This window comes from Amblyomma maculatum, chromosome 9 (genome assembly GCF_055883805.1).
Source record: "Amblyomma maculatum isolate TAMU_Amacu chromosome 9, ASM5588380v1, whole genome shotgun sequence".
Lineage (NCBI taxonomy): Eukaryota > Metazoa > Arthropoda > Arachnida > Ixodida > Ixodidae > Amblyomma > Amblyomma maculatum.
This window is the reverse complement of record NC_139352.1, coordinates 124,483,739-124,511,299: the sequence shown is the minus strand read 5'-3', so window position 1 is coordinate 124,511,299 and position 27,561 is coordinate 124,483,739. Positions and strand designations below refer to the sequence as shown.

General features: G+C 46.4%; 1 protein-coding gene across 6 annotated transcripts in view; it reads right to left on the bottom strand.

Annotated features, from left to right (window-relative positions):
- Positions 1-2,977: 2,977 nt before the first annotated feature.
- The window catches only part of AdamTS-A (ADAM metallopeptidase with thrombospondin type 1 motif A), a 638,686-nt gene continuing 614,102 nt past the window's right edge, over positions 2,978-27,561 (bottom strand). For 5 of the 6 annotated variants that reach the window (XM_084579541.1, XM_084579538.1, XM_084579540.1 and 2 more), the window contains 5 exons: positions 24,109-24,239; positions 21,184-21,380; positions 20,984-21,084; positions 7,711-7,740; positions 2,978-6,943 (listed from right to left, as the gene is read on the bottom strand). In XM_084579541.1, the coding sequence (XP_084435667.1) occupies positions 20,989-21,084; positions 21,184-21,380; positions 24,109-24,239 (424 nt within the window). In that variant the 3' untranslated portion in view covers positions 2,978-6,943; positions 7,711-7,740; positions 20,984-20,988. The remainder of the gene's footprint in view (positions 6,944-7,710; positions 7,741-20,983; positions 21,085-21,183; positions 21,381-24,108; positions 24,240-27,561) is intronic. The other variant, XM_084579539.1, reaches the window with a different exon arrangement.

The following is a 27,561-nucleotide window of genomic DNA, read 5'->3' as shown; positions in this document are numbered from 1 at the left end:
GACGCGGATGCCGCCATTCTCGCATGCTATCGAGGCGTTTCCGGAGAGCGCTCAAAATTAGGCACTTCCCGGGAAAAATGTAAACAGCATCAAAATCTAAACTTCAGTTATCCGACTACACACTAGACAGCATAGCTTGTCCGTGAGCGGTTCAAAATCGGCGTCATCGTTCGCGAGCTATGCTCAATGGGCGCGGTAGGGAAAGAGTCAAGGAAGCCTACTACATGGAAAAATCAATTGACATATGTGCCAGCTCCCTCTTGGTCACCGTAACAACCGCTGAAATTACATTTCTTGTTAACAAATGAGTTTGGCGCGTGCTTTTTCTGTGCCGGTGTTCCCTGCTTTACTTCATGCGCATGTTTTCTTTCCCCGATTAGAGCCCTGATGCTGCTTCGGGTTTGTCTGTTTTTTCCCCTCTCTTGAGTTCTTAAGCTGTTTTTCTTGAATAAACCATTCAGTTGCGAGTGAGCGCTTGTGTTGTGCTGTCTTCTCTTCCGTGTGTGTTCTTTCTCGCTCGTTTAGCATGAATTGGATGTAATGCCTCGCGCAATGGAGTACCTACAAAACATAATTTTTTGTCGTCAAAAACATATGTTGCAGGCCTAGGCTCGGCGAAAAAAAAAATGGGAGTGGCTTAGCTCTTCTATGCCTGGACATAGCATGCGCAGCAACGTGCGGCGAAACTGTCGTAAACACGGCTCCGGCAAAAAGTCACGCGTCGGAGGGGAGCGCGCACCGGCTGTGGCCAGGAGACGACGCACCTACGCCTCTCATGACGTCACTCGGCTCTCGCGCATGCTCATAATGGTCGGTGTACACTCACGCGAAACTCGGCTCTGACCCGCGTATTGTAGCCGTACGCTACAAAAACTCATGAAGCGGTACTTCGGGCCGTACACACTTCGTCGATTCGGTGAAATTAATTAAGAGGTGCTGCCCTGTGTAAAATAACCGCCGTCATGCCGTTCCTCGCGTCCCGACATTGTGCGCGTAGTGCGGCTTGCCAGTGATCACAGAGGACCCTTCCTTGTTTCTCCTCACTACATTGATCATCTGCAAGCAAGACGTTCCGAGAAAGAGAGAGAGAAAAAAACTTTATTTGGCAGCGATTGGTATTTGCCTTGGGCTGCATTCAGCTGCTCCAGGTGGCCGGCAGTCCAAGTCTGTCAGCGACCACTTGCGCCCTTGCCGAGGCCCGGGACGCCCCAACGCCAGCATCGGCGAAGTTTAATGGCGCGCGCGTGTGCGCCGCCATCTTTTTTGGCGTAAAAAAATAGAAACAAGCCATGGAGGAAGGAAACAACTCAGGAGAGGCCCTTGCCATTCCCAATGCATTGGAGAAAGTGTGGCGGAAGTGACGTCAAAATTTAGGGTTAGCCAAGTCGGGCCATTAGCAACGGCGACGCGTTGCTATGAAAACTCGGGCCACTAGCAACAGCGTTGCTAAGGGCCCTAGGTACGTGAGCGTCGCGGAGAAAGGGTAAAGGAGGAGGAGAGACGTTGCAGCGTCCGGTCGCGGCGCGGCCGCACGGGCTTCAAAAAATGACGTCAGGGCCTCTCCTAAGCTTTCCTTCCTCCATGAAACAAGCAAAAAACAACGTAGAGGAAGTGACGTCGTGTCACGTGCTTTCGCGTCAGAGCGTCGTCTGCTCGAGTGCTCCTACGGGATATGGTTTGTCAATACGTGCCCGGCGTTGGACGTCTGGGTCCCGGCTGTCGAGAACAGCTTCCCAGTGTTCCAGTGAGGGAGATGGTACTAGATCTGCCGGAGGCGGATCCTCCGCGCAGTCCCAGATTATATGGTCTAAGGTGGCAGGCTCGCCGCACAGTTGGCAGTACGGATTTACTATATCGGGAAAGATCTTGTCATATAAGTCCAAGGGTTTGGCTGCGACCGCGTTTGCAGCCGCCGCCACGTGGTAGCCTCGGCTGAGCAAAGCGTGCGGAGGAGGCAGGCTCGCCCTGAGCTCTCTGTAGTAAGTGGTAATGGCCTAGTAGGTATCCAGAGTCTCACTCCGTCGGGCACCCGCGTCAGAGATCCCCTCACCAGCTCGACTGACAAAACCTCGAGCATATTATATTGGTGAGCGGCCTCGTTCCCCGGGACGCCCGAGTGAGCCGGGACCCATAAGAGATCCACTACGTTCCTATCTTTTGGCGACGCACTAAGAATTTTGAATGCAATGGCGGAGATACTACCCCTGGCGATGTTGCGAAGGGCCGTTTTGGAATCATTGAGAATAATGCTGGTTCCGTTTTGAACAATTCCTAGGGCTATTGCGGCCTCTTCTACTCGGCCTTTGACCACCGTGGCTGCTACCCTGCGGGAGTTGCTCACCACGCTCACAGCGAAAGCCTCCTGTAATGTTGTATTTTGCCGCATCGACATACACGGCACTATCATCCCCTTGATACTTTTTGCTTAACATCTTCGCCCTGGCCCTCCTCCGACGGAAAATTACAAGCTTGTTGTAGGAGCCCCTAGAAGCCCATTATGCTGTGTTTATAGAGGGCCACTGCCCTCTTCTTCCTCCTTGGTATTTTTTTTTTTGTGCGTGTTCTGACAGTACCAATGCTGTCGAGGGTCAGTTTTTTTTGTACTTTGTTTTGTACCGTGCCTCTCCTGCTCGGACCATGTTTGGTCCGCAGTATGTGATATATAAAATAAATAAAAATAATAAATAACACAATATTGTACAAATGCATAGTCCAATCTATTCTAAAATATCTCAAATGGTTCTTTAAATGATTCTTGAGAAACATAATAGAAAAATGTTTTTCTCAGAGTGCAATCAACGTAACACAGCCGTTTTTTCCACTCTGCAGGCTAAAGTGTACTTTTGATTTGCAAGTCAAGTGCAGTTGTTGAAAGCAAACATTTTTATAAGGCCTGAAGGAATAAAAGCTTTCCACTGCCTAACGCTCTACGGCAACTGCGACAGAAATTGCAGTTAACAGTCGTACACATGCATAGTCTGGTGATGTGCATCAATGTTTATTTACAGACAGTGCGGCCAAAACACGTGGCAGTGCAGAGAGAGGCGCAAAAGCATCCTCTCCTGAGGAGAAAAAAAATTACAATAATTATAATAATCACCATAGTCATTGTCCGCTACATGCACAGCACGAAAAAGCATGACGCATATAACACATGAGCATGAAGTGAGCACAAGGCCCAAGGGATGAATGTGCAAGGATGGGGTGGAGGACTCGGGTTGGTATGACACACTTATAACTGGGGAGCTTCTTTCATACACATGCTTTGTATTTGGAAACTACATGAAAAACTGCAGCTTTTGTCTCAAAGAACGCTCATTTAACTTACACAAGCGCACATTGATGAGCTCAGTTGGAGTCACCAAGTTCTTTCACACATGCTCACACTCAGCACCTCTAAAACTTTTAATACAAATTAAAGTCCAGATGCCAGTTCGAGGAAGAACAAAAATGCAAGCATGTTTTAGGTTCAACCAGCAAGCAGTAAAAGCAGTTTTGTAAGCTCCAATGTAATTGCAAAGGCTTTTTTTTTACATAGGAGAGATGTTCTTCCCACCCACTCTCCTACTAAGTCTTGAAGACTAACACTGCGCAAAATTGACCAGTCCTTTGCGATACACGAGTAGTACACTATCCTAGCAGTGCCACAGTACATCGGACGGAACTGAAGCGACCCCTGCTTCAATAAAAGAACACTGAACCTTTCTAGCCTGCATCACAGGCTGGGAATGCACATGTTGTTGCAAGGGACATCCGAATGGTTGTCAATGCTTAGTAGCACACTTAATCTACTAACTGTGTAGCATATTGGAAGCATTTAGCCACATTTTCAAATGTTCAGTTTTCTAGAACTTAAATAATTTTGAGTCATAGGGAAATAAAAGGTGAAATTGACAATCAGCTTGAAGAGAATCAAAAGAGCAAGAACACATTTCATGCAAAAAATGACAAAGATGTGCTGCTCTGGGGTGAAATGTAGGGCAACTCTTTAAAATAGTGCTTGACAATGGCGCTTCTTGAAGACTCAGAATTTAGAGTGCTACTTCATTTTTGCATACACTGTGGGGATTGGCCGTACTCTGTCATGTTTTGTGCTCTTCCATTCAGTTCTCTGCTACAGGTTATGTTCTGGGAAAGCCTTAATCGAATACTGAAAGCAAGCAACCAAAAAAGAAAACGACCCCTGCAGAGATGCCAGTTTGTTACAGGAGAGGCATTCTGAGAAGAATAGACATCCTACACCGTAACAACACCATCATTGTGACAGGTGAAAAATTTAATATGAACTGTGAATGCGAACAAATTTACTGACCCCTCAATAGCTGCCCAAAAGATTGTAGTCAGAGTTTCTTGTCTCACCTGTCATCTTGAAAAAAATATTCAAAAATAGAGATGTTTATATTTAACTCAGAGCAACAGAATAAATGTATCGTGGCTGGAGCATTATGTGGTTTAATTGCACAAAGGCATGTACCCAATGAGTCCAGCAGTTTGACTGCAGGCAGTAAAATAAAATCTGAGTCCTAAAGGCTTTAAACTTGTTGACTGCTTGTTCTGTGCTCAAAAATGATTGAAAACACAAAAAATTCTGGTGTAGGCTATGAAGTGGTGGCAGGCTAGCCGCAGTGCCTAGGCTACAATACTATCACTAAAGTATGCCCGACTAGCAAAATGTGCACTGCACTAAGGGTAGTGATATCAAAACAGAAGAGAGGCAAAAATATACCTATGGCAAAATTCTGCACTGTTTTTAGCCTGAAAGGCATTATTTGCACCGTTGCTCCTCTAGTAAGCTGTCGCTAAGCAATAAAGCATGCAGAATTATTCTACAGTCTCAAGTTCTCAGTTGGAAAAAAATGGCAATTTCCTAGCACTAAAAAGAGTTGAGCGCTGCGATGCCTTCATCACCTTTACACAGAATGGAGTCCTCCCGCACCACACAGAAGAAGCAACTCACTTTGGCCCCTTACACACTGGCAGCAAAGCTCTAAAGTGCAACATGTGTGCCCAGCTATAACCAAGCTGTGAAAATTGCACCGCATGTGGGCGGGATTAAACTATCTATGCAACAGCACATGTTTACTGAAGAGAGCATAATATACAACACTGAAAGAGTTTCAAAGTGCGGCCATCAGAGGAAGGAGGCATTCTGAGGTAGGTGGCCTGAACACCGGCTACAAGCAACAATATTTTTCAGTTCTCACAACAACAATACACACGCATATCGACGCACTTGTAAAAAGAGTTTAGACTGCACTCTAAGTAGACACATAAGCTGCACTTGGTATATAATATGGCCAATAGAGGCCACTGTAGAGAGCATGGCAGTAGGGCCCTATGCTAGCTAGAACTTGGTGCAGCCTGCATTCGTCACTTAGTTACGATAGAAAGAACTACTAGCTGATGGTACTGCAGGTAGACCGAGGGTACACCTACCTTCGGATAAGCTTGGTCACACCACAGTGCGGACTGAGAGTAATGACAAATAAAAAAGCCAAAGCTCAGCTCCATGTGACCATGCAGCTGTTTCGCTCAATTCTTGCACCAATCAAAAAGCTCATCTCAATATTTCAAAAAGCTGATTCTAGAAGTCTCGGCAGAGTGGTCTCATGCGCTTTCTGCTACTTCGGTGTGGCATGTTTCATTAGCAACTAAAAAAAATGCCATGGGGTGAATGTTACAAAATGTTATTTTGTATCGCATAGACAAGAGTGCATGCAGTCATAGGGCAAATAGGTGCACAAATTACAAATGTGAAATTTATCCCTGTCTTCATCCATCTGCAATGACCCTTCTAGCAGTGCTCAGGTATTACAACTACCCACTTTTTATACCTTTATTTGTGACCTTACATTCCCCGTTTCGCACCAATAATGCACAAGCCATAATTTTCCTGTGAAAACTGCATAGCCATGCAAAGATTCACTAAATGTCACGTTGAGTCGTGTAAAACTAGAAATTTTGAGAGAATGGTGCTCACAAACCGGTGGGCTAAACAGAAATTCTGATGCAATACAATGTGTAAATGCTCAACAAATACCTTGCACAAAGCAGAATTAAAGCAACACTAATTTGTCATTAGAACACACAACTGACAGAAAATCGTGGGTAGGGTTCATCTTGGTGCAACTGCGTGTGTTTCTTTAACCCAGAGCGAATGCAAATGCAGCACCATAGAGGGTAAAACACTAGCCGGGGCTTGCCTAAGTAGGTTGTATATAATCCTTGGTTCCTCTTGAAACTTGGCACTTCTCCTGTATAAGTAAATAAATAATGATGACAGCGTTACACTCCAAAATGAGTGCTTCGTCAAGCGAAGTTTCGTCGAGGTTCATTTCGCCGAAGCACAGTTCATCGAGGACGCCCTGCGTCGAATGAGCCTTTGCACACTTATGGGAAGTCTGTATGCTTATGTGCACTAGCGACCACCTTTCTTGGAAACATGGCAGATACAACCACACTGCAACACCACTGCGTTGTCTCCATGTCGTCGAATGATCACACAAAGGATAGAGAAAGAAAGCAGTAGAAACGAAGAGGAAAAGAAATTACGAGAGCACAGAGAAACAGCAACAATCGAGAGCCTCCAGAATGAACAGTCATGCAGTTACGAGTGTCCAGAGAAACAGAGTCAAGTGCACACTGTCTTCTTCCCTTTGTTGCTGTCTAGTGGCACGGCTTGTTCCCGCAGTCATGATCGAGTTCTGCACACCGACTGACAAATCCAAGCAGCACGCTAGGTCAAAGGAGCTGTGGCATTTTGGAAGCAAGGACCAGGTGAGACGAGCAGATGAGGTCTGACAGCCTTCCTATTCAGTCCACTTTCAGTCGAGAAGACTTGCCAGAAAATACTGCACTCAGCGTAGAACACTGCGTCACTTGAGAGTTTCCTTTGCAAATATCCACTGAGAATCCTTGATGATGGTCACGTCACGGAGTCACTCTGCAGATGCATTTCAAGCAAATAAAAAGAGCGATAAAGCAAAATGAAAACAAAGTCATTGATAAGTACACGCCAGCAAGGCAATTTTTCAAGGTAAAATGATGGTTTAGTCTTTAAGTATGTCACGCCCCCACCGGGCTGTGGTTAGGGTGCTCGACTGCTCTGCCAAAGGATCGAATCCTGGCCGCTGTTCGATGGAGGTGAAAAGCAAGGCACCTGCACAATGTCAGTGCACATTAAACAACCCCAGGTGGTCGAAATTTCCGGAGCCCTCCACTACAGTGTCTCTCATAGCCCGAGTTGCTTAGGCATGTTAAACTGCTAAACCAAACCAAGAATTAATAATTAATTCACATTCTGTTCCCCTCGCAAATTGCAATAAGAGTGAGCAACAACATAGGTTTACAGCTCAGCAGCGTGATATGGCTACGTGAAAGCGACAATGTGCACAAATTGTGTACTCCTGTGGAGACTGTGGTGCATTTTCATAGGAAACGAAGCATGCATGAGCATATGGACAAGTGGTGGTGGCAGGGACTTACGATCCCTTCTGGAATTACAAACCTTTCACATGTCTGGTAGTACATGTGTCATTTTTGACACAAGATGGACAAGCACTGATAAAGTATGTCGGGTACTTTGATGGCAGAAGATGACCAGGCCGCACATCTCTACCCTGCTGACTTCTCCTACATCTAAGGTATGGCATGCAAGACACTACACAAGGGTGAACCTTGCCAGCTAGAACAATGCACTCGTTTGCTTACCGAAAGGTTCGGCAGATCTAACTCGTCCAGCTGCAAAAAACAGAAACATAGTGGAGCAATGCTTAGAACAATGCTTAGAACCAAGTAGCAGCGTGTTCTCACAGAACCATATCGAAGCTGTCAAGCGCAACCCATCACGATCAAGCAGCCTGGAGTTTTATGTCATGGCAACACACAGGAAACCATGAATCGCAGTGTGGAAAAATCCTGCGAATGCCTTACTTCAATACTGACAGCGGGAAGGTGTAAACATGCAGCAAGGATAGCCCTTTGGTGCGTCACTTGGAACTAGCGATATGAGTGAAGCATATTACTTGACAATTCTTTCATGATTTGTGGTCACATTTAGGCTTTACTGCAGAGCAATGCCTTAGTTGCTACTGCAGCACGGCATGCAAGGACTAACGCGCTGCGCTGAGAAGTGTGCTGCCACAGCACAGTATGCGGCAGTGCAGAAGACTTGCATGCCACAAGTATTCTGTCCACATTTGCTGGTACTTTTTCCTTTTGCAAACATGATTTCACTCACCAAACATGCCTTGCTACTTCATTGCTGCAAGGCACATTTCTTGTTATGGCCATACTCATTTCACCTACCGTGTAGGACAGTGACAAAATTGACCACTGCAGTAAACATTGGCTAATGTAGCAAGAAATATCTAGACACTGCGCCTCGGAATACCTAACATGATTTCATTGCAGGACAGGATCTTAGCACAAATTGTATGCCTCCCACTAGTGTTAGTATCTTGCATGCCACACTTCTTTTCTTAAAGGAAACAGAAATAACATGGAAGCAATTGCGTCCATTCGTATGAGCATAATTACACATATGGCAAACCCACTGATACGCTGCCAGTCAACACCCATTGGAAAAAATTATGTATAAAATTTATTTATTTATTATTCATTTATTTATACTGTTAACCCTTACCGAGGGTCATGGCAGGGAGGGAATCAACAATACATATAAAATCAATACTAAAATTTCAAATGACAGTAACGAACACTTCCATCTCAAAAAGCTGGAACAAATGGCATAGAAAGCGAAAAAGCACGCACAAAGTAATAGGACGGGGGGCATTAAAGTACTGGTCGAGACCACATGAGTAGGCAATTTATTCCATTGCGTCAGGAAGCAAAATACGTTAGTGCGAGTGAAGTACAGGATTCAATCTGGCGCTGTGCTTAGCTTAAATCTTTATGCAGTATTTCCTTTCTTTCTTGCATTTCTAACGGCTCAAGGCTACAGGACTGCAATATTTTGGCGACTCCTCATATATCTGCCTCAGATAAAACGTGCCGCAAGTTGTGGTTTCTCCATATTATCTTGCAGTACCTTTTGGTGAGGATTCCAGGCTGCTGAAGCATACTCAAGCACTGGACGAATGGGTGTCTTATATGCAAATAACTTTGCATTCTTTGTTGCCCTCAACAACTTTGCTCTCAAAAAAACATAGCTTTATAAAAGCAGCCAATAAACCGCTTCAAATTGCATGCGCCAGTGTAAGTCATGTGCAATAGTTATGACTAAATATTTAAAACTACACACATTTGCCAAGTAGTAGTTACCTATAAAATACTGGAAGATAAGTGGCTTTTTTCCTGGTGATATGTGCCAAAGTTCTTTTACTGTAATTAAATTGCATTTTCCATTTTTGACATCACAAATTGAAGGCATCGAGGCATTGGTTAATTTTAATCTGGTCTTCTGTAGACGATACTGGCCCATAAATTAAACAATCATCAGCAAAAAGTTTAATTTTTACAGGTAATTCAACAGTAGCCACCATGTCGTTTATATAGACCCGAGCGTGAACCCTTGTGGTACGCCCGGGTGCACATCCAATAATCCAGACTCACAGCCATTAACACGTACAACCTGCTTACGGCCAGACAAGTAGGCCTCAATCCATTTCAGAACCTCATACTTAATGCCTATTTCATGCAGTTTAAGAAGCAAGTCATTGTGCGGCACCTTATCAAAGGCTTTCATGAAATCTATGCATATAATGTCAATCTGCTGATGGTGATCTAAAGCCTTTGCAAAATCATGGACAGTCTTGCGTGGTTGTTGAGAGAGGAAACTGTGCTGGGGCTCATTAAATGATCCATTAGCCTCCAGGTACACAGCGATATGCTTCGCTATGATGTGTTCCATGAGTTTGCAACATGCTGATGTAAGCGACACGGGTCGATAGTTGGTTACGAGCATTCGGCGACCATCTTTATATATAGGAATAACGGCAGCACAACGCCAATTTCTTCTGGTATGGAATGCGCTTGGAGCGATTTGTCGGAAATGGCAACCAAGTAAAAAGACACCCATTCAGCATATCTTTTCAGAAATGCAGTGGGTATTCCATCGGGAGCACCTGCCTTCTTCGTATCTAAATCTAGTAACAGCTGAAGAAGGCGAAGGAAGGCAAAGGAAGGCAAAGGGAAGGAAGGAAGGAAGAAGGCGATGAAGGAAGAAGGTGAAACAAATGTTTGTCATTGAAATTGATCTTGCCCATGCGAGATCTACGTGATCAGTGTTGAAGTTTCCGGCAGATCTCGTGAAGACTGTTTGAAAATTATTAAAACCATCCGCTATCTCCAACCTTGCAGTCAAAATCGTTGTTCCCAGTTTGATACCTAAATAATACCAAAATTTATCGGGAAAGGTTTCGAGATAGCCGGCTAAGGTTTCATCGAAGAAGCGTTGCTTCAATGCTGATGCAGCAGCTTTTGTCTATCAGGGTGGAAGGAGTAACTTTCTTCTTATGTAATATCTATGATATGTATATTTCTGGTTATCCATATTTTTTTGTGCCATGTTGGAACAAAACGATCCATGCAAAATAAACTGCTGCCATAAGTGCTCGAGGGCTAACTGAAACCCACTAAAATAAATTTCTAAGTACTCCAATATCGTCCGCCCGTGCATAATCCTTCACCTGAGGAGAAGGCTCTGTGCAAGCGCTTTTGTTAACAGGTACATTAAGAAAAATCATCTTATGTCATTCATGACAGTCAGTTCGCAATTGCCGACTTTATTTGAAACAAATACAAGATCAAGTAAACACTGAGAATGAAGTGTTACTCTAGCATTTTCGTGGACAGTTTGTCTAAAGTTGTACAAAATGAAATTTATAAGAGTTCTTCTGCACTCAAAGTCTCTATGTGTCCAGGTGACATCCCAGTCAATGTGCGGGAGGTTATAACCACCAGCCATTATGAACCGTGCATCGCCCTGTGCATGCACGAATAGAAACAGTCTCAATTCATCAAGAAATTCAGGGTTAGGTGGTCAATAAATAGCAAAATACGCGGTGAACTGTATTCTGCACCAGACCGATTCTGACATGCTGCAGTCCACCTGTGTCACTTTGAGAGATGATTTAACTACAATGGCCATGCCCCCGAGTACCTCTATCCTATCTAAATATAGTGTATCCCGGAGGAATGCAGTCGAACCCGTATATATCGAACTCGAAGGGGATCGCGAAATAGTTTGATATATCGATAATTCGATATACAGAAATCGGCGTGCGACGGCACTTACGATGCGAAAAAACGATACCGTATTTGTCGCATAATCAACCCACTCGCATAATGAACCCATCCACCACTTTTGCACCCGAGAATCTGAAAAAAAAAAAAAAAAGAAGCGTTAATGCCAGCTCACTCACATGCAAGTGATCTCAGCGACAAGCGGCAGCGACAGAGCAAAAAATTTCAAACTTGTTGGAACTGCGTCCCTCTCGCCGCTGGAGCCACCATGGCAGCTCAAAACAAGGTTTCTGTGTCGCCGCGGCAGAAATCGCGAGCGTTTTCGTTGCATGTCGATGGCGCGATGGCGCACGTCACTCGGTCGTCTCATCCACGGCTCATTTCTTGGCTCCATGCCAAGATGCTGCGCAGCGATAACGTCAGGGCGCGTTTATCTTTTGATAGCTCCTGCGGTGGAGGGGAGCAAACTTGGCAGAGTGTCCGTGATGACTTGATTGCACAAGCCTGGTTCGATTTATGACTCCGCGCTTAGGGCGGGCGTCATGATCGCAGCAGCTGACCGCGTGGCATGCGTGCTTTCGTTGATTCATGCATGCAAAAATAAACGACTCCCGCAAAAAAAAAAAAAAGGAGAAAACCTGCCACTTCTTAACGTCCGCAGCCGCCATATCTTACGCTAAAGGATGACTCGCAAAAAAAAATAAATAAAAAGCTGCCGCTTCTTAATGTCCGCAGGCGCCATCGCCACGTCAGCCGCCACGTGCAGAGGGTTCGCAACCCATGCTGGAGAAAGCGTCCGACGTCTGTCTGAAAACGGGCTCAGCTGGCTTGGCACATGCGTAGCGCGTGCTGAAGGAGAGAGATAGCTCGGCAAAAGAATGGGTACACCCACGCACATGGCTTGCAAACGTCATATGTTGGCGCGCGGGAAACGATAACTGCAGATGCGCGCGTCTTTGGGGAATGGGCACGGCGCTTCCCAGACCAGCCGTCACCGAACTGTCCCCTCTCATTCCTTCCGCGCATGGCTTGAAAACGTCACGCGGCAAATGGCGAAGGGTGATGCGATCGTCTTTGGGGAAGGCACACTTTCCCGTGCGTGCTGCGGAGTTCAATATATCGAATGACCGGTGAAACTGAGTTCGATATATGACGCGGCTTTCCTATACTTTTACATAGAATTTTCAAGGGGATATTCCGTGAGTTTGATATAACCAAAATTCGATATATCTGGGTTCGATATAACTGGGTTTGACTGTAATACAGTCATTAGGTGTGGGAGAATTAAGTCACGTTTCAGTAATTAGAAAAATATGTGGGCTTTCTTGGAGTAAGAGACTTTCAAGTTCAGTAGATTTACTAGCTATGCTTGGCACACTGACCAGAATGCAGCCTAGTAATGCTTGCATTGTTTGAGTTCCTGGAGTGAATTACATGAAATGGCACTTTCATGTGAAGCCACCACCATCACCTCATTGTGGAGTGTGCTGAAGAGCCTTTATCACCTCGTTCCTGGTAAAGGGAACGCTCATTTCTACCGTGATTCCAGGTATAGATTTTCCCATTTACCTTGAGCTTGCTGTGAACTAAAGAAACCTTAACGCCAGTATCCCATTCTGCGGCAGCGCTTTTCTGCAACCTTTTGCAAACGTCAAGCATTTCCTTGGAATAATCATTGCTGAGACTTATTTTTCCTCCCTTGAGCTTTTTGCAATTCGGCATTACAACAAACAAAAAATACAGAACTGATACGCGATCCAGAATCAGAGTGATAAGGTCGTGTGGCGGCGGCTGTTAAAAAACAACAAATACAGTTTTAAAGGTTTCGCGGCAATATTCTGAAATTGCTCCACCAAACTGTCTCACAGGAGTACCCCAATGGACATCACTTAAGCAAGGTCTGCAAAATTGCCCTTGAGGAGAGTTTTAGGCAGTGGAATTTTGAAAGCACTCTTCTGGCTGAGCATTCAGCCGCACTGCAGGGACATGCTCCACAGATGTGTCTGTCCCGCCTGGTAGAAAACTGGTACTGCATGTGTGCTTGTCTGCACTGCTACACATTGATTCTGTAGGTCACCCTGGTTGCACCATAATGTAGTGCTCGTTGGCAGAGTCACGCACGTGTCCCTACCACAGCTACATTCTTGTGCTGTGCTTATATTTCAGCGAAACCTTCAAAACTGTATTTGTTGTTTTTTAGCAGCCGCTAGCATGCGGCTTTATCACTGTGATTCCAGCACGCGTATCAATTCTGTATTCTTTGTTTGTTAATGTTCGACGTCGCGAGACGCACCTTCATCGGTTTTTTTGTTGTGCAACATGCGCCAAGATCTGTCTTGAAGATTCCGGCCACCTGCCTATGTGTCTACAATGTTCTAGGTTGTGCTAGTGACAGTTTGCGATGTTATCTGAGCCAACTTTAAATTGAGCGCTATGTGTGCAACAGGCATTCTTAGTTCGGCAATCGACGAGCGTGCAAGTCAGCGTGCAAGTTGATTTCAGTACCATCACGACTGTGTCTTTTTTTGGTGTGTACGGCCTTGTCACCACTATGTGACATCTGATGGAGGTGCTGCCCTTCGAGTTCCTGTTTACCCCTTCAAGCCAAGACACCAGCCATGTTTCTGTCATCCTGGGGGATCAGCCAACAGGCTAGCGAACCAGCCACCGACTTCAAGGGCTCCAACCCTCTGTTGAAGAAAATATTCTATTGCTCTAGAAGTGCCGGCATCACAAGAGGCATCAAGAAATTCCAGAGAGGACAAGCTCAGGTGCTGGTAAAAAACTTCACCGAAGAATACCGGCATCTCAACAAGGGCACGACGATCACTTTTCTCGATGAATTAGCGGACCTCTGAGATGTATTTGCTCTCCACGACCAACCTCTGGAAGACGCACCTGACCAATTTCGTCAGGCCACATTTGGCATCAACCCGGTATTGACCCAGAGCAGAAAAGACCAGATTTGTAGTCTTCTTCGAAGCTACAGTGAGTGCTTCTCATCATCATTGAAGGTACGACAAACACCACTGGCCAAGCACCACATTATAACGGACGAACACGCCCGACCTCTGCGCCAAAGCCCCTACCGCGTATCACCACGAGAATGCCAAGCCATCTGCCAGCAAGTCGATGAAATGCTTCATGACGACGTTATCCAGCCATCAAAGAGCCCCTGAGCGGCAACAGTCGTTCTGGTGAAGAAACAAGACGGAACACTTTGTTTCTGCGTTGATTACCGCCGCTTGAATAGCATAACAAAGAAAGATGTCTACCCGCTTCCCTGCATCGACGACACACTGGATCGGCTCTGTAACGCTAAGTACTTCTCGTTGATGCACCTGAAGAGTGGGCACTGGCAAATTGAGGTTAATGAAAGAGACCATGAGAAGACCGCGTTCATCACGCCAGGTGGCCTCTTCGAGTTCAAGGCAATGCTCTGCTCTGCACCAGTGACGTTCCAGCATGTAATGAATACTGTGTTGGCTGGCTTGAAGTGGCAAATTTGTCTAGTGTACTTAGACGATCTCTTCGAACTTTGAAGACCACCTGAGTAGGCTTCGAACAGTACTTGACGCAATCAAGTCCTCAGGTTTAACGTTAAAAGAAGTGTCACTTTGCCTATGAGGAGATGTTGTTTTTGGGTCATATCATCAGCAAGGAAGGAGTTCGCTCTGACCAACACAAAACAGCTGCGATAACACAGTTTCCACATCCCGGTGATAAGAAAGCTGTGCGCCGATTCCTCGAACTCTGCGCGCATTACCGACGATTCGTCAAAAACAATTCACGCCTCCTCGAACCTTTGACGCAGCTTGCAAAGGTAGAAGTGACATTTCAATGGAAAGCACCGCAAGCAGAAGCCTTTGAGGAACTTAAGTGCCTTCCTGTGCTAGGCCACTTTGATGACAATGCCGAGAACGAGATACATATTGACGCGAGCAGTCTAAGGCTAGGCGCCATTCTCAATCAGAAGAATGCCGGACAAGAAAAAGTAATGGCTTACGCTAGCAGGTCCCTTTTGAAAGCCGAAGCCAATTACTCGACGACCGAGAAGGAGTGCCTCGCGATCATCTGAGCCACTTCAAAGTTCTGCCCGTACTTATTTATACGGCTGACCATTCAAGGTGGTAAGCGATCACCATGTGCTCTGCTGGCTGACAAATTTGAAAGACCCCTCTGGCCGCCTTGCCCAATGGAACCTGCGTCTTCAAGAATTCGACATCACAGTCGTCTACAAGTCAGGCCGCAAGCACTCTGATGCAGACTGCTTGTCACAAGCCCCCGTTGATGCGCCGGTGAAAGAGGACGACGAAGATGCCTTTTTGGGACCGGTAAGCACAAACAGTCTCGCAGAACAACAGCAATCAGACCCTGAGCTGAAAGTGCTAGTCGATTACTTGGAAGGAAAGACCGCTTCCCCTCCTGCTGTGTTCAGGCGTCATTTATCATCGTTCACATTAAGCAATGGCCTCCTCGAGAAGAACTTCGCACCCAACAGGACCGCGCAGCTTCTTGTTGTGCCTAAAAGCCTCCGGCAGGAAATTCTGGAGGCGTTGCACGATGAGCCCACAGCAGGCCATCTCGGGTTTGCGCGCACGTTGCGTTGAATCCAGGAGAAGTACTACTGGTTGCGACTGCCTGCCGAAGTTGCCCACTACGTGAAGACGTGCCGCCAACAACACAAAATGCCGCCAATCAGACCAGCGGGACTAATGAACTCGATTCCGTCCTCAATCCTGCCTTTTCAACTAATTGAAATGGACCTCCTCGGCCCCTTCCCAACTTCATCAGCGGGGAACAAATGGATCATCGTGGCAACCGATTACATGACCCGCTACGCCGAAGCCAAAGCCCTGCCCAACGGTACCACAGCAGAGGTTGCTAAATTTTTTGCCGAACAAATTCGCTTGCGACACGGTCCCCCGAAATGCTCATCATGGACAGGGGAACGGCGTTTACGGCGGAGTTGACACAAGCCATCCTGGAATACAGAAATACAAGCTATCGACGAACAACTGCGTACCATCCCTAGACCAATGGCCTTACGGAGCGCCTGAACAAAACGATCGCGGACATGATCGCCATGTACGTCGACGCTGAACACAAGACCTGGGACGCCATCTTGCTGTATGTGATCTTCGCGTATAACATGGCAGTCCAGGAGTCGACCAGAGTGACCCCTTTCAAGCTTGTGTACGGCAGGGAGCCCACGACGATGCCCGATGCAATGCTGCCTCACGTAACCAACGAGGACAACCTTGATGTCGCCGCCTACCTGCAGCATGCAGAGAAAGCCGGACGACTCGCACGGCTGCATATTAAAGACCAACAGCGCACCGACAGCTGACGATACAACTTACGACGCCACGCAGAATACAATCCAGGAGACCAAGTGTGGGTTTGGGCTCCAACTCGCCGCCGCGGACTAAGTGAAAAGTTACTGCGTCAACACTTTGGGTCATACAAAATCCTTCGCCACGTCGGACAACTCGACTATGAAGTCATTCCCGCAGTACGACAGCATCACAACGACGACGCGCCCCCCCCCCCCTTCGAAAACGTTCATGTTGTTCCTCTGAAGCCTTATTATGTGCGTTAAAGAATCAATGGTGTTTAAAATTTGTAATGATTATGTTAAGTTGCTTTGTTTATTTTGAAACATCGAGGCTATGTTTTTTTTTAAAGGGAAAGTAATGCCCCGAAACCTTCAAAACTGTATTTGTTGTTTTTTAGCAGGTGTCCGCATGCAGCCTTATCACTGTGATTCCGGCATGCGTATCAATTCTGTATTCTTTGTTTGTTCTGAGACACACCTTTATGAGTTTCTTTGTCGCACAAGATGCGCAGAGATCTGTCTTGAAGATTCCGCCCCCTCGTATATGTTTCTACAATGTTCCAGGTTGTGCTAGTGACAGTTTACAATGTTATCTAGATGGTTCTGAACTGCCTTTAAAATGAGCGCTGATGTGTGCGGCAGGTATTCTTAGTTCGACGAGCACGTTTGTTGCTATCGCCGCCGCCGAGTTGCTTAGTTCTTTTGTGGGCGCAAGTCAGCCCAATAATCAATTGATTTCAGTACCATCATGCCTGTGTCTTCTTTTGGTGTGTACGGCCTTGTCACCCTTGCGTGACAATGTAATAGTGCTGCTTTGGCTTTGCCTACAGCTTGACATCACTGAGCTTGCTCACAGTGCATCATGCTTGGGAACTGCTTCTGCCCTCGCTCTATGAGGGTAGGACTGATTGGAAGTGGTGCACTTTGGACACCTTCTCTGACAGGCAGCAAAGCCAAAATGCCGGGATGTGACAGAAGTGATTCACTACACCACGGGACTGCTACAAGATTTTGGGGCAGTTGCAGGCACAATGCACTGCTAGCCCGCTGTTACCGTAAGGTCTCCTCACACGGTTACGCTACCCTCATAAAGTGGCACTGAACTGAGCTTCAAAAATGTGTGCTGAACAGTTCCTGCCCAGTGAGCTGCATCATATTTTGCAAAGTAGGGTCCGAAAATGTGAGTGCTTATTCTCAGGGTGTGATGAGTGGCCAGCACTATAGTCGAACCTCAATGTAACGAAATTCGCGATGTAACGCATTTTTTTAATTTCCCAATCACTTCCCCATTGAAAACCATGTATTTTTTTTTCACGATTTAACGAAGTAATTTTGCACCGCACTTTCGATGTAACGAAGTCCTTGCGCATTGCATACATGTGCCAGGAGCGACTTTCATATTCGAATGAGAGATAAAAGTTTAGCCGAGACAAAACGCATTTTGTATTTGCCCTTTTACGCGCCAATTTTGCCGGCAGTCTGGGAATCTGCGAGAACGTACAGCCGCGCCATCTGTCGTACGTATACAAAACCCGCGGCACGGAAGTTGCAAGACGCGTCACGCCATGACGCCACTGGCCAGTCGGAGATTCGGAACGCTCGGAACGTGAAAGCGCAAACCGGAAATACACGTACGTGAGGCCCGAGGAGGCTGACAAAGAGCATCGCGTTGTTGAGCTCGACTGAGGCCTACGAACAGCAGCAGCGTTTCTTCGACTTGGCTCCATTCACCGAGCAGTGAGTTTTGTGTCCAAGATGAGAGCTCCTCGCAAGAGAAAAGTTTTGTCTACAGACATGAAAGCCAGGATCATCACGGAAGAAATGAATGGCAAAAAGAAGAAGACTGTTGCCGAAAGGTATGGACTTTCGCAGAGTTCACTGTCTACGATTCTTAAATTGAAAGACAGCATTATGACTGCCGTTAGTGTGGGTGGCTCGGACCTGCAGCGAAAAAGATTAAAGGGGGCAAGCTACGTCGACGTAGAAAAGGCCCTCTTCATGTGGTTCTTGGATATGCGTGCCAAAAACATGCCGTTGAGCGGGGCCATTCTACAACAGAAGGCCCTGAACTTCGCTTGCATTCTTGGGTGCGACGACTTCAAAACCAACAGCGGGTGGCTCCAACGATTTAAGGAGAGACACTACATTGTTGGAAAGGTGGCCAGTGGCGAGTCGGCTGAGGCGAACGAGACTGGAGCATCTGACTGGCTGCGTGATCGTGTCCCGGGCATTTTGGCATATTTCGACGTCGCCAACATTTACAATGCCGATGAGACAGCATTTTTCTATCGGCTGTTGCCAAAGAAAACATTGGCGCTGCGAAATGAAAAATGCCATGGTGGCAAGCACAGTTAAGCAGCGTTTAACTGTTCTTTTCTGTGCCAGCGATAAACGCGTGCCATTCGTAATTGGAACAAGTGAGAAGCCACGCTGCTTTAGCGGCAAGAAAACGATGCCGGTGAAATACACGTCAAACACGAAGGCGTGGATGACGCGGGATTTGTTCCCAAAATGGCTGAAGGACTTGGATGCTGAAATGCGCAAGCAGGAAAGAAGCATCTGCCTACTTGTGGACAACTGCTCCGCGCATCATGTTCAAGACTGTGCGCTCCCCAACGTCGAGCTCGAATATTTTCCCGCAAATTGCACCTCCCTGATACAACCACTGGACCAGGGTATTATTAACAGCGTGAAGTGAACATTGATGAACATTGAGCTCAAAAGAGAGACCAAAATCGACGTATTCATGGCCTTGGAGATGCTATCGCGGTCATGGAAGTCAACGAGCAGTGAGATTATAGCGAACTGCTTCAAAAAGGCGGGCTTCAAGGATAGCATGCACTCAAACCAAGAACTGGGTTCCGAAGCTAATGACGACGACCACGAAAGCATGCCGTCCACATCCAGCACAGACGTCGGTGACTCGTGGCAGCTGCTCTGCAATCAGGGTGGTGCTCCCAGCGACGTGACGTTGGAAGACTTTGTTTTCAGCGACGCTTGTGCTCTTACAACCGAAAAGCTGGATGATGCCGCTATAATTCAGAGTGTCACCGACACGGGAATGGAGGATGACGACTCTGACCAAGACGCCCATGTGGCGAGCAGCGTGCCTACACCGACGCAAGTCATGGATGCGCTGGACGTTCTGCGTGCGCACGCGGGCGTGCATTCACATGAGCAGGCCTTGGTAGCCCTGTCTACATACGAGCGCCTTATTACGCCGACGCTTATTAAAAAGCGTCAGTTGAAGTTGACAAAGTTCTTTGTTGCCACATGAACTGGATCGACTGCACATACTCCACAAAGTTCCAATAAAAGTTGTTTGCATTCATGAAACAGTCTCGTAACTCCAATGAATAACACGACCATTGAGTCAGTAAACCGAATTTTCTTGCAGCATCTGTTTTTTCTTTTTTTTGCGTGCGATGTCTTCGTAGAAAAAAAAAAGTCCAGTGTTGACAAACTGATGGAGCTAGTGTGACCGTACAGTTAAAACGGGCGAGCGGCGGAAAAAAAATTATAACGTGCCCTGGTCGCATACAGCGAATAAAATAAAGTGCAGAGCAAGAAAAGAAACGTAATTAAGCACTGATAGAAACCGTTCACTTAACCGTCGCATAAGCGTTCGCCAAGCGCTTCGTCAATCCCACCATCAGCAAGAACGAGCCACGCCCAAGGTAGCCACTCCGGCGTGAGCGATCCCAACATATTTTTCTTAATTTTTTCCCGATTGATGCGTCCCCGCCTGCAAATGTTTATTGATGATGATGAAACCAGTGGCAACATCTTGTGACGGCTTTGAGTACTAGGCGCTACGCTTGTTCTTTGCTATGCGCACACGGAGAAAAATGATGCCCTCGCGGTGTTTGCTATCACTCATTATGCTCCCGATATAAAAAAACGCATCCAGTGCCCTTATTAGTGCTACTATTACTAGATTGTCTTGCGTATTTCCTCAATAAGTGTTTTACAAGTTCTCATCAAGTAGCAGTGCTCCACGAGCCAGTTATACTTTATTTTGACAGCTGAAACATGGGAACTTCGACGTAATGAAATTCGCGATGTAATGAAATTTTTGGCTGCAAGTAGGACTTCGTTATATCGAGGTTCAACTGTAGTTGGCTTGTGCAATGATTAACGCAACGATGTAAGTGTGACTAGACAAGCACGAACATCTGATGAATGCAAATTTATTGCTCAGAGGAATATAAACTCTGCCAGGTTAGAGCCTTGAGACCAGGAAGTAATTGCTTTTTGCTCTGAGGCTTGCAAACAAGGAAGTAAGCAGTGCAGCTGTAAAAGTTAGCATTTTGAATAGACATTACGGACACCATGGCAGTTCAGGACAAAAGAAGCGGATTACTGAATGGGCACATTTGCACAGTGGCGGCTGCTGTGACATGGAATACATAGCAGTGTGACACAAGGAAGCCCACTCACCTCAGTCAAGGAGGGCGAACGTCCAGCATCAGGCCTACTGTGGGGTCTGGAAAACACTGGCCGCAGTAGCCACCGCACCTGCCCTGGATGATCTGGCCTTCCTGCATGGAGGACAGTGGCGCAGGATCCGAAGTGTGGATCTTTTTATCTCAGTTCTATCCCCTGGAGTATTTTAAATATTTTTCTATTAAGGAACGAACCTGCAGGCGGCGCACATTGTGGTAGGTGTGGCTGCCCTGTGTCACCCACACGGTGATGGGGGACACAGTGAAGTCGGTGCCCGCTAGTGAGAGGGAGAAGCGGCCCTGGGCACACTGGGCCCGGCTGTAGCAGTCGCCCGAGCCCCCCACTGCTGTCGGGGTGCCATGCAGAGTGCGGCTGAAAGTGAAATCCTGCCCTGCAAACCAAAAAACAACAGGCAATGCACTATTACTGCAGAGCAAAGTGACGGGACAAGCTACAAACAGAGAAGAGGGAAAGATAGGAAACTGGATAGACGGAAGATGAGTGCAAGAATAAAAAAAGGATGGGGAGAAAACCACTTGCTGGGTGTGGTGGTATGTCATGCTTACAATCACACAGAGTGAAGACGAATACTGACAAGAAAGGAGCACTGCTCCCGTTTCCTTTCTTGTCGATCTTCGTGCTGTGTGATTGGAGAGGATTGAGAGTGTGCAACAGGAGACAGCATGTCACATACTCTCATCATTTTAGTCTGAGGGTAACGTTATTGCTAAAAGGTGCATTATGTTGACCATCTACAATTTTCTTCATGCATTCTGATGTTGACTTGACATTTACGCCCCGTCTATTTTGGTGATAAACTCAGCCGATAGCACTGTGCCTGCGTCCGGTCGCTTTTAGTGTCCATAGCCCTGCACTATTCTCCACAGTGATGCAGGCAATATCATTTGAAAGTTGAAGTTGCTGTGCAACTGCAGAATATTGTAGGTGTACTCATACACATGCAGAAAAAAACACGAGCACTTGATAAAAGTTTCTGTGTGCATCCAGTGGGCTGAGAGAAAATGTGATTACCCACATTGAAAAGCTGGTAACTGGCTTCAATCGGTACCTCTCCAAAACCAATGACAGGAGATGAAAACCTACTAAGAAACATAGAAAGACAAAATAAAAGCAAAAATTCACTGAGATTTGTGTCTCACCATTTTTTCGTTTTTGTGCAGTGAAATCAGTCTGTAGTGTATCTGTCGTGTTGCTGCATAAGAACTGCCTGCTTCAAATTTCAACCATTCCTCTCTAGTGAGGTAAAGCAGTTATAGAACGATAGTGCCCAAGCAATGATGCCAATGCAGAGCATAAAGTCAAACTTAGAAATGGCTTAAAATATGCTCAAGATAGGAGGTTAGGTTTGTGGGGTTTAACGTCCCAAAGCAACTCAGGCTATGAGAGACGCCGTAGGGGAGGACTCCAGAAATTTCGACCACCTGGGGTTCTTTAACGTGCGCTGACATCGCACAACACACGGACGCCTTGCTTTTCGCCTCCACCGAAAAGCTGCCGCCGAGGCCGGGATTCGATCCTGCATCCTTCGGAACAGTAGTCGAGCGTCGTAACCACTGCGCCACCCCGGCGGGGTGCTTCACTAGCATATCAAGGAATGCAATATGCACATTCAGTGGTGGATATTATCCCAAACAGAGTTGTACATGCAGCACAACAGTGCTAGAAATGATTTGCTTGAGCCTCCATTTCAAGCCAGTACAGTAAAAGCTCGTTAATTCGAACTTCACGGAACCGGGAAAAAAGTTCAAGTTATCCGATGTTCGAATTATCGAATGGCCTCGAAAAAACTGACCAAAACCGTTTGTACTACGGTAAATGTACCGTATTTAGTCGGGTAATGAACTCGCTTGCATATTGAACCCACCCAGCCCAGATTTGTGCCTACCAATCTGAAAAAAAAAAAAAAAAAAAAAATAATAATAAAGGCATCAGTCGTTTGCGCGTCCCTCTGTTTCACACCTTCACGGTCCACAACGCGTGGCAATAACGGCGTGTTTATCTTTTGACTTTAGCTCGGGCAGGGGGGAGGAAAGCAAACTTGGCAAAGTGTCAGCACTTATCCGGTTGTGCAAGCCTCCTTTTCAGTACGTTCGCTTTATCATGCTATGAGCGACTTGGGCGAGCGGTGCCGTCTACTGCCACTCGATTTATCGGAGCGAACGGTGCTAAAAGCCGGTGTCATGATCGCGGCTGACTCCCGTGCTTCCGTTGACGACTGATGGGTGGAAGGATGGAAGGCTATCGCAAAAAAAAAAAAAAAAGTTTAACCCATAGTGCCCGTCCGAGATCATAGCCTTTTATGGGCATTGGCTGGGACCGCGCCGACAGTACTTATCCCTATTTTCAAATTAACAGGGTTGGAATTAACGAGTATTTAGTTGCGAGCTACGGAGGTTGCGCAGAAGAGAGAGCAGGCAGCCGCCGCCGCGCGGCCATGCACTGACCTTGCCGCGGCCGCGTCCCCTCCCTTCAAAGCCGCCGGCCGCCACGCCGGTCATGGCGCCATTTAAGTTTTACCCACTCTTCCATGGTTTTACCTGGTTCCTTATTCTGTCCCTGTTTTGGACGTGCGCAGCCTCTAATTATGCCTACCGATCGCGGAGATGTTTCTTTACCTTTTATTATTTTTTTTTTTTGCCACGTGATGTGCGCCAAGCCGCCCAAACGCGCCGGCGCGTAGTTCGAATTATCCGTAGCGGAACCGACTCGCGTTCGAATTAACGGGCTTTTTTATACACAGATCTCTATGGAGCTTGGCCGGACCAAGTAGTGTAGTTCGAATTATCCGAAAATTCGAATTATCGAGGTTCGAATTAACGAGCTTTCACTGTGGAACAAGGGCATAAATTACACAACTTGTGATGCTCAATTTATGACCCTCAAACTTTCCGCTTCGGCCAAAATTTGGATGCCATCTGTGATGAGACTCTTCTGTATCAAATCCCTGAGTAAGCTTAAAATTCAGACAGTCAGGTTTGCCGCTGTTCCAGATGAACCTTTCAGGCGAGGTGCTTGTGAGACATCCTCAACCATGTTTTCAGGACAACCTGTACTGGATGCAGAACCCAGAACCACAGCAGATACAAACAGCAACTCACGGTCCACTTGCAGGGTAGTGATGTTGAACGAGATCTTGGAGAAGGTGGTCAGGGCAGCCGGGTAGTCATCAAAGCAGTCACAGTTGTCCACACGCGCACCTCCATATGGGCACTCATCTGGATTTCGTAACCTGTGATCACACGACAACAAAGGCACTGCTCAACAAATCCCCCTCATCTTTTCTAAGCTGCAAAAGCCCAGCATGGATGAGCACAGTGGAGAGATACAAGGAGATGACTGCAACACTGCTCTGACATATATGGCATCAAATGATGCCATCTCTTGCCACTGCAGGTTCACAGACAATGTGAAAATGCTGTGTGTGCATGACGAGAATCTACCCTGCACGTTTAGACTCATGTCACCCCTAATCGCAACTGCAAGTTGAGGTAATTATAGCCTCCCAGCAAAAGTAGGCATGGTACCAACATACAGTTAAAAAAGACAAATTTTTAACAACTGCAAATAGAATCAAATGATTTTCAACTAGGATTAGTACCACCCCCAGTGTTGTAGTGAGGAAGAGTGCTCATTTTTACAAATATCTGGAACTTGAAATGGCTTTTCCTACAGAATTTGCTATTTACACTTTTACTAAGCCAACTATTTGCAAACAGTTCAAATAGTGGAAGTGGCATTTGCAAATTTCTAAAGTTTTGGAAATTCCTAATTTCTAAGTGATCTACACTGGCAGCAAAATAATGTTGACCCAGCTTGCTCTTTCCACACTCTGCAGTAAAACTGTTCAGAGAAGGACCTTTTAAGCAAAGGAGCCCAGTGTTTCGATCAGGTACCGGAGATAGTCTGTGCAAAATGCTACAGCGATACGCACGCCGCAACGCAGCAGAAATACAAATCAAAGTTCTCTCATCCTCCGCATCAGAAAACCAGCTTCCTCCTTTCTCTACGAGCCACAAGGATGACGTGGTAGTCGAAAACGACATCCATTGGTCTGTCACGCTGTCTGAGGGTGAAGGATGGGTGTCTACCACTCGCTGCGCGCTTTTCCCTCGCCACGGTCGGACTGAATCCAGCGACGCGCACTTCCTCGCCCATTTTCTTTTTTTCGCGCATGCGGAGTGCCGCGCCCTACCTACCGCCAAACACAGAGGAGGAAGGGGAATTTGTCTTGCGGAGGCTAGACGACCAGGCAGGAGAGTGAAAAACCTTTGCGAGGGAATGGGAGGAGAGAAACACAACAGAATCGGGTGATTGTGGTGGCTGTAACTGCATTATTAGTTGCTCTTTTCATAAACATTTTGCGGTCTTGTGTTCTGGGGGTGAAGTCTCACGGTCACCAGGGAAGAAAATATTTTCGACCGGAGGGTGGACAGTGAGCCTTTAAGGATATTCTCTTTCGTCGCTACATCCTTAGCCGAGTACTTTGCATGTTTTGCCAGCACTACCACCGTGACAGAAAGCAGTAGCACTGGTAGCACTATCCCCGGGCACTACACATTTCATACACAGACTTACACAAAGCACCTTGCTCCGACCGCAGTATCCAACCTTCCAAGCTCTCGTCACCCTGCAGTAGCGAGCACCACCTTTTGTTCATTAGCAGAATGCAGTTACAGGTGGATAGATGATGAACAGGGCAGAAGAGTTCAGGATCTCGCTACAGAATAGGTATTCAGCTCTAACTGAGGATGGCGACATTACCCTAGAGGCAAGGAACAATAATTTCAGAGATATCATTACTGAGTGCGCGGTAGAAGTAGGCGGTAGGATAGTTAGAGAGGATACCGGTAAGCTGTCTAAGGAGACGAAAGATTTGATTAAGAAACGCCAGAGTATGAAAGCTTCCAATCCAACAGACCAGATCGAATTGGCCGAGATATCAAAGCTAATCAATAAGCGCAAGGTGGCCGATATAAGGAAGTATAACATGGAGAAAATTGAGCATGCTGTAAAGAACGGGGGAAGCCTTAAAGCGGTAAAGAAGAAATTGGGCATAGGCAAAAACCAGATGTATGCGATAAGGGACAAGGCGGGCAACGTCATCACTAATATGGACAAGATAGTCAAAGTAGCCGAGGAGTTCTATACAGATCTCTACAGCAGCCAAAGTAGTCAGGACCGTAATGAGTTTGGCGGTAGGGAAAAACAGTCAGACGTTCCACCAGTGACGAAAGACGAGGTCAAGAAAGCATTAGAAACTATGAAAAGGGGGAAATCAGCTGGAGAGGATCAGATAACTACAGATTTGCTGAAGGACGGGGGGGATATCGTGCTAGAAAAACTGGCCACCCTGTATACGCAGTGCCTGTTGTCATCGACGGTACCGGAACCATGGAAGAATGCAAACATTATCCTCATTCACAAGAAAGGGGATTCTAAGGACCTTAAAAATTACAGACCAATCAGCTTACTGTCAGTTACGTATAAGGTATTTACTAAGGTAATCGCTAATAGAATCAGGACAACCTTAGACTGCAATCAATCAAAGGATCAAGCAGGGTTTCGGAAACGGTACTCTACTATCGATCATATCCATACCATCAACCAGGTGATAGAAAAATGCTCGGAATATAACCAGCCCTTATACACAGCATTCATTGATTACGAAAAAGCATTTGACTCAGTTGAAACCTCGGCGGTGATGCAGGCATTGCGAAATCAGGGGGTAGACGAGCCGTACGTGAAAGTGCTGGAAGATATATATAGTGGCTGCACAGCAACCATAGTTCTGCATAAAGAAAGTAACAAAATTCCCATAAAGAAAGGTGTTAGGCAAGGAGACACAATCTCCCCAGTACTATTCACAGCTTGTTTAGAGGAAGTATTCAGAGACTTGGAATGGGAGCAGTTAGGGATAAGGGTAGATGGAGAATACCTCAGTAATCTGCGATTTGCTGATGACATTGCCTTGCTAAGCAACTCGGGGGATGAACTGCAAACAATGATTGATGACCTAGATAGAAAAAGTAGAAAGGTAGGCTTGAAAATCAATATGCAGAAGACTAAGGTAATGTTCAACAGCCTCGGGAAGGAACAGCAGTTTACATTAGGTAGCGAAATACTGGAAGTGGTAGGCGAATATGTCTACTTAGGACAGGTAGTAACCGCAGATCCGGACCATGAAAAGGAAATAACAAGAAGAATAAGATTGGGATGGTGCGCATTTGGCAAGCACTCGCAGATTATGACTAGCAGCTTACCGGTATCGCTCAAGAGGAAAGTATACAACAGTTGCATCTTGCCTGTACTCACCTATGGGGCTGAAACGTGGAGGCTAACCAAGAGAGTTCTACTTAAGTTGAGAACAACCCAGAGGGCTATGGAACGAAAAATGGTAGGGGTAACATTAAGAGATAGAAAGCGTGCAGAGTGGGTCAGAGAAATAACTCAAGTTACCGACATTCTAGTGGAAATTAAGAAGAAGAAATGGACATGGGCAGGACATGTAGGGCGAAGAGAGGATAACCGATGGTCGCTGAGGGTAACAAACT